Genomic DNA, 17,484 nt, shown 5'->3' with positions numbered 1-17,484 from the left:
CTTAGTGCGATTAGTGCTTACCATTATCATGTAGAGGGTAAAGCCATCTCTGGAGAGCCTTTAGTCGTTCGATTCATGAGAGGCTTGCTTTTGTCAAAGCCTCCTGCAGTGTCATGGGATCTCAACGTTGTCCTCACCCAGCTGATGAAACCTCCTTTTGAGCCACTGAATTCCTGCCATCTGAAGTACTTGACCTGGAAGGTCATTTTCTTAGTGGCAGTTACTTCAGCTTGTAGAGTCAGTGAGCTGCAGGCCCTTGTATCTCATGCTCTGTATACCAAATTTCATCATAACAGAGTAGTCCTCCGCACTCACTCTAAGTTTCTGCTAAAGGTGGTGTCGGAGTTCCATCTTAACCAGTCAATTGTCTTGCCAACATTCTTTCCCAGACCACATACCCGCCCTGCTGAACGTCAGTTGCACACATTGGACTGCAAGCAAGCGTTGGCCTTCTATCTGGAGCGGACGCAGCCCCACAGACAGTCCGCCCAATTGTTTATTTCTTTCGACCCCAATAGGAAAGGGGTCGCTGTCGGGAAACGCACCATCTCCAATTGGCTAGCAGATTGCATTTCCTTCACTTACGCCCAGGCTGGGCTGACTCTTGAGGGTCATGTCACTGCTCATAGTGTTAGAGCCATGGCAGCGTCAGTGGCCCACTTGAAGTCAGCCACTATTGAAGAGATTTGCAAGGCTGCGACGTGGTCATCTGTCCACACATTCACATCACATTACTGCCTCCAGCAGGATACCAGACGCGACAGTCGGTTTGGGCAGTCGGTGCTGCAGAATCTGTTTGGGGTTTGAATCCAACTCCACCCTCCAGGACCCGATTTGTTCTGTTCAAGCTGCACTCTCAGTTAGTTGTTCTTCGTAGGTCAATTTCTGTTATGCCCTCGCCGTTGCGAGGTTAAATTGACCTGGGTTCTTGTTTTGAGTGAGCCTGAGAGCTAGGGATACCCCAGTCTTGAGAACAAGCAGCCTGCTTGTCCTCGAAGAAAGCGAATGATACATACCAGTAGCAGGTGTTCTCCGAGGACAGCAGGCTGATTGTTCTCACCTACCCTCCCTCCTCCCCTTTGGAGTTGCGTTTTTTCCTCATTCCTTTGCTTGTTATTCAACTGAGCGGGAACGGTCGCGCACGGGCAGGAAGATGGCCACGCATGCGCGGTGGGTATGCCCTGCGTGCAGGACCGCCCGTGAAGTTTTTGTTCCGGTCGGAGGGCGCTGCCGTGGACGTCAACCCAGTCGTGAGAACAATCAGCCTGCTGTCCTCGGAGAACATATCATTCGCTATCCTAGCTCATAGTATGTAGGTTAGCTTTCTTAAAGGAAACTGTCCCTAAAATATTCTGTTACTGGTGCACTTAAAATTTCTACAGGCATTTGCTGCTTTCGCAAAGAAAAAGAAATAGAAGTATTGCTGGACTACTAAATAGTAAAAATGGTTGTTTTTGTACAAATGCCGCCTTTGTTGGGCTAGCAAACAAACTGTAGAATACAGTCAAACTTAAGTATATTCCTAGAAGGCGATGCATGAAATGTTAGAAATGAATAATTTATAGTAGTATTTACATTGTTTAATTTCATTTGCCATTAGGAGAAAGTCTGTGGGCAGTATGTTTGTTTGTTTGTTTGTAGCATTTATACCCCGCTCTTTCCCGCTCAATAGCAGGTTCAGTGCGGCTTACAAAGTATGGTACAAAGTATCACAGAGGTAATACAAAATATGATACAAAGTATCACAGAGATAATGTGGTACTAAGTATCACAGAGATAACACAGTTATATAGAGTAGGACAGTAGGAAGAGATGTAGGGGATTGGATTGGATTTTTGGTAGAGTTAGTGTTATGGATAGGTAGAGAATTAATTTGGGTCGTTTGGGTAGGCTTGTTTGAAGAGGTAAGTTTTCAGCAGTTTTCGGAAGGGTAGGTGTTCTTTGGTTTTTCGGATGTGTCGAGGTATGGCGTTCCAAAGTTGGCTGCCTATAACGGGGAAGTTGGATGCGTAGTAGGTTTTATATTTGAGGCCTTTGCAATTGGGAAGTTGAGGTATGTTCGAGAAGATTTGGGCCTGTTTCTGGCTGGAACATTGATCAAGTTGGTCATGTAGCTTGGAGATTCGCCATGGAGGATCTTGTGGATCATTGTGTGGGCTTTGAAGTATATTCGTTCCTTGATAGGGAGCCAGTGAAGTTTTTCACGAAGTGGTGTTGCGCTTTCAAATTGTGGTTTGCCAAAGATGAGTCTGGCTGCTGTGTTTTGGACTCTTTGGAGTTTTTTCATGATTTGGGCTTTGCAACCAATGAAGATGCTGTTGCAATAGTCGGCATGGATGAGTACTGTGGATTGTACTAGATTGTGGAAAGTTTTCCGTGGGAGGAATGGTTTTACTCTCTTCAATACCCACATCATGTTGAACATCTTTGGCGTGAGTTTCTAAAGTTAGGTGACTATCTAATGTCACTCCTAGAATTTTTAGATTGTCCGATATTGGGATTGTAACGTCAGGGATGCTCAGGGTGGTTTGGAGCAGAGTAGAGTGTTGTGATGAAAGGATTAGGCATTGAGTTTTTTCTTTGTTCATTTTCATCTTGAAAGCATTGGCCCAGGATGCTAGGATGTTCATGGCAGTGATTATTTTCTCCGTGATTTCTGTAAGGTTGGATTGGAAAGTGATGAATATTGTGATGTCATCAGCATAGATAAAGGGGTTTAGGCCAGATTTGGATAGGCATTTGGCCAGAAGGATCATCATAAGGTTGAAGAGGATCGGGGATAGAGGTGAGCCTTGGGGGAATCCGCATTTTGATGACCAGGCAGGCGATATTGATGAGGTTCATTTGACCTGATAGGATCTAGTGGTGATAAAACTGTTTATCCACTTAATGATGTTTCCGCCGATCCCTAGTTTGTCCAGTAATTTTGTGAGAGTATTGTGGTCTACCATATCACATGCGCTGGATAGGTCGAACTGCAGGAGAAGTATTTTGTTGCCAATTGAAATTTCATGTTTGAACTTGGATATCAGGGTGAGTAATACTGTTTCTGTGCTGTGTGCAGGTCGAAAACCTGATTGTGATTCATGTAGTATGGAGAACTTTTGTATGAATTCGTTAAGTTGGGAGGTCACTCTATTTTCCATCAATTTGATTAGAAGTGATCCCACTGGTCGGTAGTTGGTGATGTCATTCACTGGTTTCTTGGGGTTTTTTGGTATTGGTGTGAGTAGAATATTGCCATGTTCGGAGGTGAAGGAGCCATGTTGAAGTAGGAAATTTAAGTGGGTGGTTAGTTCCGTAATGAATCGTTCTGGGGCATTTTTCATAAAGTAGTTGGGGCATGGGTCCAGGTGACAGTGAGCTTTGGAAAGTTGGATAGTGCTGAGGAGATTTCCTTAGTGCTGAGGGGTGTGAAGTTTGTCCAATAGCGATCTGCTGGGATCTCTTCAAAGTCTGGGTCCAGTTCGTCAAGGAAAGTGTCAATATTGGTTTCATCGTGGGGAATTGTGTTGCACAGGTTAGTGATTTTATCGTTGAAGTATTTGGCCATCTGGTCGGCAGATGGGCATTTTGATGATGAAGTTGTTACTGGATTCATGTTAAGAAGATTCTTTATGATTTTTGTATTTTTTTATGTCCCGGTGGCTGTGATTTGTTTTGTGTAGTATGTTCTTTTGGCTTGTTTGATGTCATTCTTGTATTTCTTTTGTGTTTGTTTCCATGCATTCAGGGTGAGATCATCTTTTGATTTGCTCCAAGTTTTTTCTAGTTTCCTGGTTAGTTTCTTTAGCTTTTTTTAAATCTTCGTTGAACCATGGGGAGGGTTTTTTCTTTGTATATAGGGTTTTGGGGTGTAATGGAGCAATTTCATCTAGAATGAGTTTGCATTTGTGGTCCCAATCTGCAAGGAAGTGGTTTGAATTTGGATCTATTGACCAATTATTGTCATAGATAAGTTGCCAGAAGGTATCCTTTTCAATTCGTCCTCTGGTTTTGATTGTTGTGGGTTCCGGTGGCTTGGGTTTGTCTTTTTTCCGCCATTGCACGGATAGGGTTGCTTTATGGTGGTCGGACCAGGGAGAGGCGGCCCATTGGATGTCTGATAAGAGGAAGTCTTGATCTGTAGAATGTTTGAGTGTGATGATATCGAGTGAGTGGCCTTTATTATGGGTTGGTACTATGGGAGGAATGTTGAAATCACATAGCTGGAGAAAGTCTATACAATCCCGGGTGTGGGCAGAATTGGAGTCTTCTAAATGAAGGTTTAGGTCTCCTAGTAGTAATATATTGGAGTTGTTGACGCATGTATTTGATACAAAGGCCATGAATGTGGTTTGGCTATGGTTCCAGTTGTTGGGAGGTCTGTAAAACAGTATGCAGATTAAATGTTCATATAGCATGGGGCTATATAATTTTATAGAGGCAATTTCGAGTTGAGTTGAGATGGACTCTAAGATGGGTTCTGCGCAGAAGTATGATCTGTAGATGAGTGCAATTCCTCCTCTTTTGTCTTTCCTAGGCCAATGTGATATTTTGTAGCTGGGGGGGCATAGTTCGTTTATGATAGGATCTTCTGATTGACGGATCCAGGTTTCGGTGATGAAAAGTAGATCTAGGTTCTCTGAGGCAATCCAGTCTGTGATGATTTTGCTTTTATTTACCACTGATCTTGCATTAATATATCCTATTCGGACAGATAGGAGTGGATCAGTGGTCTGGGGAGATGGGTGGATTTTGATAAGTTGATTTATTTTTTGTATTTTGGTGTTGTGGGTGGTTGTTCTTTAAGGATGGTGTCCTGGACGTTGGAAGGTTTCTAAGGTTGTTATTGGTTTGTAAGGAAGTGGGTGTTTGGGTAGTATTGGAGAGATGATGCCATGGTGAATTCAGTTGAGGGGGTTGTGAGAGTTGTGTGCGTTATAGTGAGTGAGTGGATGGTAATTGTTATCATCAGGATGATCATGCTGGTGAAATAATTAAGTTGGATGTTGAGTGAGTGTGTGTGGTGGGACAAACATATCAATATGTCAGCATGCATACAATTGAAAGCTGGTATAGTACCTATACGATAACTAACTATATTTTAGTACTACCGTATTATGCTAGCAAGGCAATCTCAGCAGATACTGTTAGCAGGCAGGATAATGGTAGTAGGATACGCCATAGTTGGTGTTCCAGTAGGATGGTAGAAGACAGTATCAACAGATAGTGTTAGCGAGATAGCACAGAAAGCACAATAGTATATTATAAGCCAAGGTAGGATTAATTGTGCAATATATAAAGAACTTTGTGGCTCACAAAAGACAGTATCAACAGATAGTGTTAGCGAGATAGCACAGAAAGCACAATAGTATATTCATAAATATACAATATTTCTTGTTTTTCAGATTGAGCAGTTTGAGTCCAGAACAAGAGCAAGGACTATGGAAACAAAGGCAAGTATATTACTTCACATTGATCCCTCTTGCATTTTTTTTTTATTTTATTTTACTCAGCAATATCATGTTGCTACCTTTTTTGGCCTTTCAGCTTAATTTGAACCAGTCTTTACTTGGAGCTACAGTAGGTTAAAAGTCTGTTCACTGTTACGCAGGGTTTTTCTCCAATTTTTAACTCCATCCTGCCTTGCCTAGCCCCTTAGCATCAGTTTTCTGGTTGAGAGGTATGGAAGGTTTTCTTTCAAAGCCCCAGCATTTTGTGCTTTTTCTGCATTTATTTGATACCCTACCCTACAGTATCTGTAGTACTAGAACTGACGTAATTGAATAGAACTGACATGCCTAGTAATGGATTAGCCAGATAAAAACTTAATGAATAGACCTTTAACTAGGATTTAAACATAATTAGTATAGGAAAGTCCTGGATATCAGAAGGGGATTTGTTTGATAGATGAGCAAAGAGAGAGGCCTAAGAATAAGCCTGACTAGGTGGCAATAGTATGCCAGGGTATATAGAGAGATTAAATGAACAGAGAAACTGAGCCCTAGACAACTATGTAAGTAAAAACAAAATTCTTGAATTGGCAATCTAATCAGAAGTCAGTGTAAGCTGAGGGAGAGGTATGGCAGGAAAACTGATAAAGATGACAGACTGTTAGACAACGAATAGGTGGTGGTGAATTCATTTCACAACCTCAACTGGTTCAAGGAGTAGAAGTTGGGCTCAGGAATGTAACATGGTTCTCTCTGGACAAGCAGGATAGATTCAGCCACACACATAGGTGACATCATCCTGATAGAGAATGATCAGACTGCGCTCTCAAGGCCCAGAAAATTGTAGAATAACTTTCTGGGCATGTGCAAGTGCTCCGTCTGGTGGGGGGTGTAGCTCCTGCCCCTCTCCCACCCCCCCCCCCCCCCAAAAAAAAAAAAAAAAACTAGGCTACTTCATCTGCCTGGCAAAGCAGAAACAAATCTCTCTTTTTCAATTATATAATTTCAAGGTAATTATCAATATGGCCTTGTACTTGGATAACTCTCTTCCTAAGAATGATTTGCAACAATATTCTACTGCTCCAGCATGCTGTTTCAGGCCCCCACAGAGACTACTATGGAAACAGCTTCTCTCATCCCAGAGAGCTGTAGTAAGGTACGTACTGGACAGAGTACGCTGGTCAGCAATACAGAACCTCTGGGCTTAGCTAAGGGCACTGCTGTCTTCCTAATTTATGCCTACAGGCAGTTGGCAAGGCTCTGAGAGAGCTCACTGATCACAGATTCCATACCAACAGTGACTTGGGTGCTGGGAACCTGTCTGAAAAAACTTAATGCTTTAGTTCAGCCTTAATTTGCCTGCTGTCTCCCACCCTTCATGGATCTCTGATTGCTGAACTTGAGATGACAGAAGGTATCGCATTCTGGGCACTTTATGACAAACTTTAGTCTTGTAGACCCATGTGGCAGGATGGGCACAAATCACATTTAAAAAAAAAAAAAAAAACCCTCACAAAGGCACCTGTGGGCCAAAATAAGTAGTAAAATCCTCTTACATACCTCCTCCTCCTCCCCCCCCCCCCCCCCCCCCTAAAAATCTTAAGATCTGCCTCTGCCACAAACAGAATGGTACAAGTGATTAATGTGAAAGTGGTTCATCAACTCCTCTGCCTATCTTTGTTCCAGGTGAAAATAAATTATGTAAAACTAGTTAAAAAAAAAAAAAAAAAAAAAGGCCCATTTCTGTCAGAAATGAAACGGGCGCTAACAAGGTTTTCCTCGGAGTGTATATTTGAGAGAGAGAGAGAGAGAGTGTGTGTGTGTGTGAGAGAGATGGAGTGTGTGTGTCAGAGAGAGAGAGACAGAATGTATGTGTTTGTGTGAGAGACAGAGTGTCTATCTGTGTGTGTGTGACAGAGAGAGTGTGTCAGAGAGAGTGTATGTGAGAGACAGAGAGTGAGTGTGTGCCCCCCCCCCCCTGCAGCCACCCATGTCCAGTGACCCTGCTCTCTCACCTGCCTCCCCTCCAGCCACCCAGGTTGTGTAGCGAATTCTTCAGGGCATGCAGGAAAGATCCCCTGTCCAGCATGCCCGCTGCTGGTGCTGACCCTCCCCCGCTGCCGGATTGTTCAAAATGGCCGCCGAGACTTCCAATGCCCAACTTCCATTTCAAATGAATAAGAGTCCAGGAAATTAGGTGGTTTGTGCTTTTTGGGAGAGCCCCAAAAGGAGAGGCAACATCTAAAGCTATGATGGCTTAATGGATTAAAAAGGTGATTGTGTCTGCCTATATGCTTTGTGGGCACCTAAGTACTGGAAGTGTGATGTCTGTCTGCCTCCTGGGTTGTGCCACCCACTGAGATTTGCAGAACGGCTACTTGGGCTTCCTTACATTCCTTTCTTTGCCACTATAGGTTGGATGCACAAGCTCATGAAGACGCAGCCTTGGAAGCTAGCACAATCCCATATAAACTGACTACTGCTTTTGTACATCACAGGCGTCTGTATTGGTCTGATGGAGCAATAAGGAAGGATAGATTAAATATTGCCTACTAATTTTCTTAAGACCTTCAGGACCCACAATTTTTCCATCTGAGTAAATATAGAGCTATGGGTAAATCTGCGTGACGTTGCTAATATTTTCTATCTTTTTGGATTTTAAAAAAAGAAATGAAAAAATTAGTGTGCTATTGGGAATTTTTACCATTGGGGGAGTTGTGTTCTGCTTCGGTATTGAAATATACTGAGGAACCAACAGACTGCACAGGATAATTAGTGACATCAGTTTATTTCTCAGTCTTCACATATTGGCAGGAGAGCATAACCCCAGGGTTCTGGACTGGTCTGGTGGGACTCAAGGAAAGAAAATGAGCAAGTAACATCTAATTTAACTTTAGCTTGATCTCTCTGTTCCCTTTGGGAGGTTCAAACCCTTGATTTCTCTCTGTACCCCCTAGGTTTTTTCCCCTTTGCTCCCCTATTCTGTCTTGCCCTCAGCAGCAAGATCACTGGCTCTTTTCCCCCCTTCCAAGTTCTCTCTAACTTCTAGCAAAACACCCAGTACTCTCTTCTTTCTCTCTCCGCCATTACTCTAAACATGCTGGGGAAAAAACCCTCTCTTCCTTCATTAGTACTAATTCCTGCTCCATACAATCCCAGCTGTGTTTGACAAAACATTATGAGAACAGCTGCTTGTTGGGCCATTTTCTCCTCCTCCTCTGCCACCCAGTATCACACTTAATTTGAACCATGCAGCTATATGGTACCCCATGCAGTTCAAATTAGGAATGTTGTCCAGAGTAGCAAAAGAGGAGAAGATTGTGGCTCAGTGGTCAACTGTTCTCCTCTTTACTGTGCATTATGAAACAGCTAGTTAAAAGTTATATAGACCAGGAATGCAAGTGATCACTGCAAAACTGGAGAGAGCATGTTGGGGGTTTTTCTGGTGGGGATGGGGGGAGAAAACATGCTTAGGAGTTTTGCCCGTGTAGGAGAAGGGAGAGCAGATGAATTCTGGCAACTGATGCTGCCTGTGCTGCATTCATTTTCTTGAACAGAATTATAATCGGGGGAGATTCTGCATTGTGCAGAACTCTCTCAAGTGTAAATGATGCAATGACGTAGCCAGAACTTATTTTTGGGAGGAGCCCCGGGGGGGGGGGGGGGGGGGGGAGGTGAGTGCAAAGCATTTCCTCTGTCTGTTTTCCCTTTGCTGGTTGGGCTGCTCAAGCCCCACCAGCTGAAGATTCTCTGCTGAGCTCCCCGCCCGTGCTGTAGAAGCAGTGAGAGAGCCAGCAGAATGTTCCAACCTTCTGCCACACATACTCAGTTGCATGAAGTGTGCATGCTTTTGAAGTGCTTGCATCAGTGGCTGGGGAGCACCATGCTTGCCCCCCCCCCCCCAAAAAAAAAAATTTTTGGATATAGTCTTTTATGAATGGATTTTATGCAAAAGAATGAAAATCATTTAGCCATTGTTTGCAACTAAATTTAACTTTTAATTTTGATGTTTTGTTACCTTTCTTTAGCCTTAAATCCACTGCTACCATTCAGAATGAAACTCCAAAGAAAAAGCCCAAATTGGAATCCAAGCCATCTAATGGAGATAGGTAAACATTCTATCTTAGTTACTGTACTATTCAAATATTAAAAACTATATAGCCTTGGCAGATTGCTTCAATTTATAATGCTGTCATGGAAACTTGATGCTTTTTAGGTATTATAGTTTTTGGCATCCATTTTCCAGTTACTTGAAGATGGATTTTTTTTTAAACTTGTTACTGAATTGCTTCATTTTTAAGCTGTTTGAAACATTGCTAATGTAGTATGCTATTGGGTGCATATTTCTTGTTGTTATCTGTTCCATGATAATTAGATTACTTAAATTCATTCTGTCTGGGGAAATAACTACTGTTATTCCCCTTGTTAACATAGAGAATGGTAACTAAGCTGCATAAAATCTTCAATGGCTTAAACTACTACATAATACAGGTCTTAACCTATAGATATTTTCCCTTACATTTCAGAGCCATTTTATTTCCATTTTAATGATGACTTATGCACTGTGGTGGCAACTTAGTGATGGGAAACTTATAGATTACTGTTTAACTTTGCCCACTAATGAATACAGTGGAGTAACTTTCTCTTTTAGGCACTTGAACATGGAGGAATTAGTTTAGAAAGAGAGGAGCAGAGAGGTTTGGCTTTTTTCCCTCAGAATCTCCCTTTAATTTGAGGAAAGGTTGGCTCTCAGGTGGTAATAGCCACAGTTCAAATTGTCGAATTAATTTGTCTTTAAAGTGAGCGAGATTCAAAAGAACGTAAGTTTGCCCTACTAGGTCATACCGAGGGTCCATCTAGCCCAGTATCCTGTTGCCAGCAGTGGACAGTCCAGATTACAGATACTTAGCAGAGTCCCAAAAATGGCAAGATTCCATGTGGCTTAAACCCAAGCAGACATCTGGTGGTATTGTGGAACTAAAACCCTGTATCCCACTTTACCCTCTAACTGGTATGGACAGTGTGCTTTGGTTCAGCTAGTAGTCCCACTCACCATAGCATCTCGACATATTGATAAACCAGTCCCCTCTAGAAGGAAAAGGGATCTTAAAGGCTCCTTTGATGATAGGATTTACATAGATTCTATAGGTGTTCCTAGGGGTGTGCCAGATGAATTTAAAGCTCGCAGTCAAATTGCTGCAGGTTTTGAATCTTCATTATTCTGGTGGTCTACTATTAACAAGAACGTTGACTGGATTAACTATATTTATTATAACCAACATTGTTTCATTAATTATACTCAAGATGCAGTTAAAGGCATTGCTGCCCAATTGGATGGCTTGGGAAAACCGCTTAGTCCTTGATATGATATTGGCAAAAGAAAGAGGAGTTTGTATCATGCTAGGAGGACAATGTTGTACCTGTATTCCTAGAATAGATCGCTGGGTGTCCCCAAGTAGTATAACTAGACAAGCAGCTGTGAGAACTGTATGATTCATAGAAGGAAAAACGGCCTCAAAGAGCTCATGGATATAAATTATCTGCAGAGCTAAACCGGATCAAGTAGATCCTCTCCATCATCGGCACGTTAAAAAACCTTCAAAGATGGAGTCTAAACCACGAAACTCTACATGTGGTTACAATATCAATTGCTGGTGCAGATTACATTAACTCAATCTGTAACTACGTTCTGAGCTACAAGCTAGATAGTACGTTGAATGTGCTACAGTACACAAAAAGCACTTATCTGTATGACTTGTGCCTACAGGCTACTCCTGTGCCTGTGTCCACTGCACGTATCTGTGTGCAACGAGTGCACTGTCTGCTGCTGCGGCAGTTCAACTGATCACGCCCCAAGCCTAGCCTTTTTCCTGTCCCACACAGACTGCTTGACTACTTTCGATATTTCTGGATCTAGACCAATTCTGTTATATACCTTAATGCAGTTGATACTTATAAACATCATGTAGTAAGTAAACCAATATTTGTGTAGCCTTTAGTTTGCTTTATGCGAGGCTTGCTTTGACTGAAGCCTCCCAACAATCCACCTGCAATGTTGAGGGACCTCAGTGATGGTGTTACTCAGTTGATGAAAGCTCCATTTTTTCATCTGAAATACTTCACTTTGAAAGTTTGAGGTTTTTTTTGTGGCAGTTACTTCAGCTCGAAGGGTAAGTGAGTTCCAGGCTGTAGTAACTGATCCACCTTAGTGGTTCTTTGCATCCATCCAAAGTTCTTTCCCAAGAGAATTTTGGAATTGTATCTTAACTAGTTAGTAGTCTTGCTAATATTTTTCCAGATCTCATGCCCACAAAGGTTGAAAGCAGAGTGCTAGTTTCTTATCCTTCTGTCTGGAGTGGACTAAAGCCTATATAAGTACATAAGTATTACCATTCTGGGACAGACCAAAGGTCCATCAAGCCCAGCATCCTGTTTCCAACAGTGGCCAATCCAGGTCACAAACACCCGGCAAGATCCCAAAAACGTACAAAACATTTTATACTGCTTATCCCAGAAATAGTGGATTTTCCCCAAGTCCATTTAATAATGGTCTATGGACTTTTCCTTTAGGAAGCCATCCAAACCTTTTATTAAACTCCGCTAAGCTAACCGCCTTTACCACATTATCAGGCAACGAATTCCATAGTTTAATTACATGTTGTATAAAGTCCACTCAGCTTTTTGTTGGCTTTGACCCTAACAAGAAGGGGGTCAAATGCGCTCATTTTAATTAGCTAGCAGACTGCTTTTCTTTCACTTATGCCCAGGAAGGCCTATCCTTAAAGGGTCCTGCCACAGATTATATAATGTCAGAGCCATGTCAGTGTCAGTAACCCACCTGAGATTGCCCTCAAGAAGAGTTGGTTTTTTTTTTTTTTTTTTTAAAGCTGCAACATTGGCATCTTATCCATGCATTCACATTGGAGTCTTGTTCTAGACAACACTGCAGTATGTTTGGCCAGACAGTCCTCCATAATCTATTTGGGGGTTAAAATCCAACTCCATCCCCCTGGGCCCATTTTGTTTAATCTCATGGTGTCTTTCGAAAAAAGGACACTGGTTTTTAGCCACCGAAAACAATCTTGGTGCCTGCCTGCACTGCCACTTGTTATGTTCTCTTTTTTTTTCAGCTGAAGACGGCATATAGCTAGGGAGTTCCTTGTCATGAAGGTACCCTACTTTGCCTTATTCTCTGAGAAAATAGTTACTTACCTACTGCAGGGGTTCTCCAAGCATAGCTGGACATACCGTATTTTTCGGACTATAAGACGCACCGGACCATAAGACGCACCTAGGTTTAGAGGAGGGAAATAGGGAAAAAAAAAATCCGGACTATAAGACGCACTTTTTCCCTCCTCTAAAACCTAGGTGCTCCGGTGCGTCTTGTCCGAATCCCTCCCTCCAAGTTTGGGATCGCCCTCCCTAGGGTTACCTCCCCTCCCCCCGGCCCTGTCACCACCTCTCCCCTTACTCACGCGATCTTCTCTGGTGGTCTAGTGACGTTGGGGCAGGAAAGAGCCCCCTCTTTCCTGCCCAGCGTGCTGCTCTGCATCCTCCTGTATGCTGCCTGTGACGGTCTTGGCGAGATTCAAAATGGCCTCCGAGAATTGAAGTGGCCTCGCAAGACTTCAATTCTCGGCGACCATTTTGAATCTCGCCGAGACCGTCACAGGCAGCATACAGGAGGATGCAGAGCAGCGCGCTGGGCAGGAAAGAGGGGGCTCTTTTTCCTGCCCCGACGTCACTAGACCACCAGGGAAGATCGCGTGAGTAAGGGGAGAGGTGGTGACAGGGCAGGGGGGAGGGGAGGTAACCCTAGGGAGGGCGATCCCGAAAGCGGAGGACAGGCGGCCTGCTAAATCTCTACCATCGGACTATAAGACGCACCCCCCATTTTCCTCCCAACTTTTGGGGGGAAAAAGTGTGTCTTATAGTCCGAAAAATACAGTACATCCTCATTACCCACCCACCCCCCCTGGAATTGTACTTTTAAGCTAGTAAACGGATAGGTATGGTCCTGTACAACAGTGGTAGACAGGAAATGGAGCACATTAGCCCCATCCTTGGCCCATCCTTTAAATCTAGACTGAAAGCCCACCTCTTTAACATTGCTTTTGACTGGTAACCACTCGCCTCCACCTACCCTCTTCTCCTCCTCCTTCCTGTACACATTAATTGATTTGATTTGCTTACTTTATTTTTTGTCTATTAGATTGTAAGCTCTTTGAGCAGGGACTGTCTTTCTTCTATGTTTGTGCAGCGCTGCGTACGCCTTGTAGTGCTATAGAAATGCTAAATAGTAGTAGTAGCAGTTGAACTGACTCAAAAGTTCTGAAAGTCAGCTCTGATGTAGAGTTCCTGCGCCAGGCTCAATTGGTTGATGTTGCCTGAGTTGTGAGGATTTGTATCCTGTTGTCCTTAGAGAACAGCTGCTGCAGGTAAGTAACTTTATATTCCTATGAAAATGTGTTATGGAGCAGTGGATTACATATTTGAATTGGTTAACTTGGTACTGACGACAGAGAATGTTTCAGGAATTTGTGTGTGTATATGTATATAAATTTTGGATGGCCTCTTTCATTAGAGCTCAGAGTTCTTGTTTGCTTTTTTTAATTTAGTAACTCAATGAATCAGTCGGCAGATACCGGTGGAACTGATAATTTTGTCCTCATAAGCCAATTGAAAGAAGAAGTTATGTCACTGAAGCGTCTCTTGCAGCAAAGAGATCAAACCATCTTGGAAAAAGACAAAAAGGTAAGACACTGCAAACTGTATAAAATAAAAAAAAATCTTTAACATTTCTGGATTGTGTTCCTTAATCCATTGAAGCAGAGGATGTGCTGTACTTTTATTGATTTATTCAAACTCAATACAAACACATAGTGCAGATAATTCTATAACTGTGCTTATAAATAAGTGCCCAGAGCATGCTTCATAGGAGACTATTCTATAAAGGAGCATAGGTGCCTGCTTTCCTTTAATGGTATACTAACGTAACAGCAAAAATATGTGCCTCTAATTATTATTTTGTCTTTTTCCTTAAAAAAAAATGCTTTGTTATTATTATTATCACTCATTTAATAAAATTTTAAAAATGCTTTGTAGTTACTATTATCACTCATTTAATACAATTTTAGAAATGTAACACTTACCTTTACTATGAACCACTAACAGGACCCTAGCCAGTATGGGCCATTTTTTGCCAGTGCTGCATCAGGACTCAGTCCTAGCATTCTCTGTAACTTATTCACTCCATATGGATCAAGCCCTATTTACAGAATTGTGTTTAGGTAGGATTTCGGCATTTTTTTGTTTGTACCCACATACACAAACAAATGCCATTATTCTAATGATTTGCACAGATAGGATTTAGATGGCCCTAATTTTACAGAGTTATCCCGATATGACACAGCCACAAAACCAAAACTTGCAAAAATTTAGCACTGGGCAGTGCTTGATTCCTCATTTACTGGTCAGACAAATACCAGCATGTAGAGCTCACTAAAGTAATAAGAACATGTTTAAAATGCAAGAGAAACAAACAAATGATGGTGTGGAACGAGTACTCAGACGTTTGTGTATTCTTTGTGATCAAAATAGTATACATTTGTGCTCTGTCCTTCATTTCTGTCTCTGATTTTTATGTTCTGTTGATATGCTTGTACACAGATGATTGAACCTGCAAGCGTCTGTCCATCTATGTTGTCCTGTGCTGCTGACAGTTTTAAATGCAAATGGTTACCACTTGTACCCTTACCAGATGAATATAGCGTTCCTTTAGTGCATTCTTTATCTTGTGTACAACACTTAATGGTTATGACTTCTGGTTTGGTACATGGCAGTTTATACATTAATATATATTAATGTTTTAAAACTGTTTTCCATGTACCATACTTTACATTCAATTTTTTTTCTTTATCCTTCTAGGGAAATAAAAGCTATTATGATAGTGCAGTGTGAAGAGATTAGTACTCAAATTTTGTAAATGTTCTCACTGTACCCACCATTATTCTCCTTAGTTAGGGACCTGGCCTGTGGAAGCAAGTGGCCCAGGGTGCCTACTGGAAGCTTAGACAGTGGATTCTAATCTTTATGGATGAGATCTGGAAGGAGGAGGATGCGGGCTCTCTGTGGGAAAGTACCGCCTCAGCCAGGGGTGAGCTTTCTCAGAATGAAGATAATTTTACTAGTGGTGAGGCTGTTTAGGGAGGAAGAGTTGCTGTTTCTCGTTGATTAGGTCACCTTGGCTCTTCGCATTTCAACCATGGTCCAGGTGGAAGCCTTGGATGAGTATATATTAGAAGGACTGCAAGGAAACTCCATAAGTTTTTTAGATATTTCTGTACTGTTTGGAGGTGACAAACTCCTTCTAAATGTCCAGTTGGCTCTTTTGTTTCGTGGGCCATGTAAGGGGGGGCGGGGGGTGCTTCTAAATTCTCTCTAACGAGCTGAACTAAAGTTGTGATAGAGACATCAACTTGAGGGTAGTTCATTAGGACTGTGATCATTCAACAAGAGTGCAGGCAACTCACTTGGTGCATCAATGTCAGGAGCAGAGGTAATAGCTGCTGAGAGACCAAATCACGCTGGGAGCAGTGAGGCGTCGAGTGGGTCTCCACCTGCCTCGAGGCCTCCTGTTATGCAGGCCCCCCGGGACCAACCGTCGGACCCGGCCCTGAGGAGACGTGAGGATTCCACGTCCTCATTGGTACCGAGGAGTCTCGATGGGCGTTGAGCAAAGGCAAAGAAGCACCGTCATCGTTCTCCCTCGACACATGGTGCCGGGAGATCCGGGGCATCAAGGCAATCGGCACCCAAGAAGCGTCGGCGCCGAGAGGATCGCTTCCCCTCTATTCAGGAGGTGCTGATGCATCGGTATTCTGGCAGCCCGGTACCTGCTCCCGAGCCTTGACAGATTCTGCCATCGGCTCCTTTACTGACCCCGCAGCCTTCTCCGATGGCGGCTCTCGACGAGCGCATCAGGGCCCTGCTTCCAGAACTTCTGGAAGGATTGCTGCGCCAGTCTGCTTCGGTGTTGGGAGTGCTTGGACCTTCCATATCATCTGCTGCAGCAGCATCTGGTCCTTCGCCTGCGGCGTAGGTGGAGGAAGCTTCGCCGGAGTCCAGGCGAGCGTCGACTTCTCAGCACCGCCCTCGAGGACGTTGTTCCTCGGCGTCGAGTCAGGCTCTGTTTCGGACTGCTCTGAGGAATGTCTTGTCTGATACTGAAGATGAGCGTTCGTGGGAGGAAGAGGGGGATCCCAGGTACTTTTCTTCTGATGAGTCCTATGGGATTCCCTCTGAACTTCCCCTCCACTAGAAAGGAGACTTTCTCCACCGGAGAGTCTATCCTTTACCTCCTTTATCCAGGAAATGGCTGCGGCTATTCCCTTCCCTATGGAGGTTGAGGATGAGCCCAGGGCTGAGATGCTTGAGGTCATGAATTATCCTTCTCCGCCTAGAGAGGCTGCAATGGCTCCTTTGCATAATGTACTGAAGAAAGTCCTTATGCAAAACTGGTCGTTCCCTCTGTCTAATCCCGTGATCCTGAAAAAAAACAATCCCAATATCGGATCCACGGTGATCCTGGATTGATGAGGTCTCAGCTTCCTCACAATTCCATGGTGGTGGACTCCGCTCTCAAAAGAGCCAAGAGCACTAGGGGACTATGCCTTGGCTCCCCCAGGCAGAGAATCTAGGACCTTGGACTCCTTTGAGAGAAAGGCGTATCAGGCCGCTATGCTCGCTGCCAAAATCTAGACATAACCAGCTCTTCACGAGCATCCATTTGTGGAACTCGGTGAAGCAACTGTCTAGCTTGGTTGATGTACTCCCTCCAGAGCAGGCTGAACCTTTTCGCCAGGTGGTCAGGCAGCAGAAAGCGTGTCAAATTCCTGGCCAGGGGTACGTTCGACACTTTTTTGATGTAGCATCTAGGATCGCTACCCAAGGTATAGTGATGCGCAGACTCTCGTGGCTGCATGTCTCTGACTTGGATCATTCGGTCCAGCAGTGGATGGCGGATGTTCCTTGCGGGGGGGATAACCTT

General features: G+C 43.4%; 1 protein-coding gene across 1 annotated transcript in view; it reads left to right on the top strand.

Annotated features, from left to right (window-relative positions):
• Positions 1–17,484, top strand: part of LOC115468476 (protein FAM76B) — a 94,132-nt gene that overhangs the window by 36,807 nt on the left and 39,841 nt on the right. Inside the window, exons 6-8 of the mRNA XM_030200218.1 lie at positions 5,391–5,438; positions 9,464–9,544; positions 14,054–14,189. Of these exons, the coding sequence (XP_030056078.1) occupies positions 5,391–5,438; positions 9,464–9,544; positions 14,054–14,189 (265 nt within the window). The remainder of the gene's footprint in view (positions 1–5,390; positions 5,439–9,463; positions 9,545–14,053; positions 14,190–17,484) is intronic.

This window comes from Microcaecilia unicolor, chromosome 4 (assembly GCF_901765095.1).
Source record: "Microcaecilia unicolor chromosome 4, aMicUni1.1, whole genome shotgun sequence".
Classification (NCBI taxonomy): Eukaryota; Metazoa; Chordata; class Amphibia; order Gymnophiona; family Siphonopidae; genus Microcaecilia; species Microcaecilia unicolor.
The sequence above is the reverse complement of the archived record's forward strand: the minus strand, read 5'-3'. Positions and strand labels throughout refer to the sequence as shown.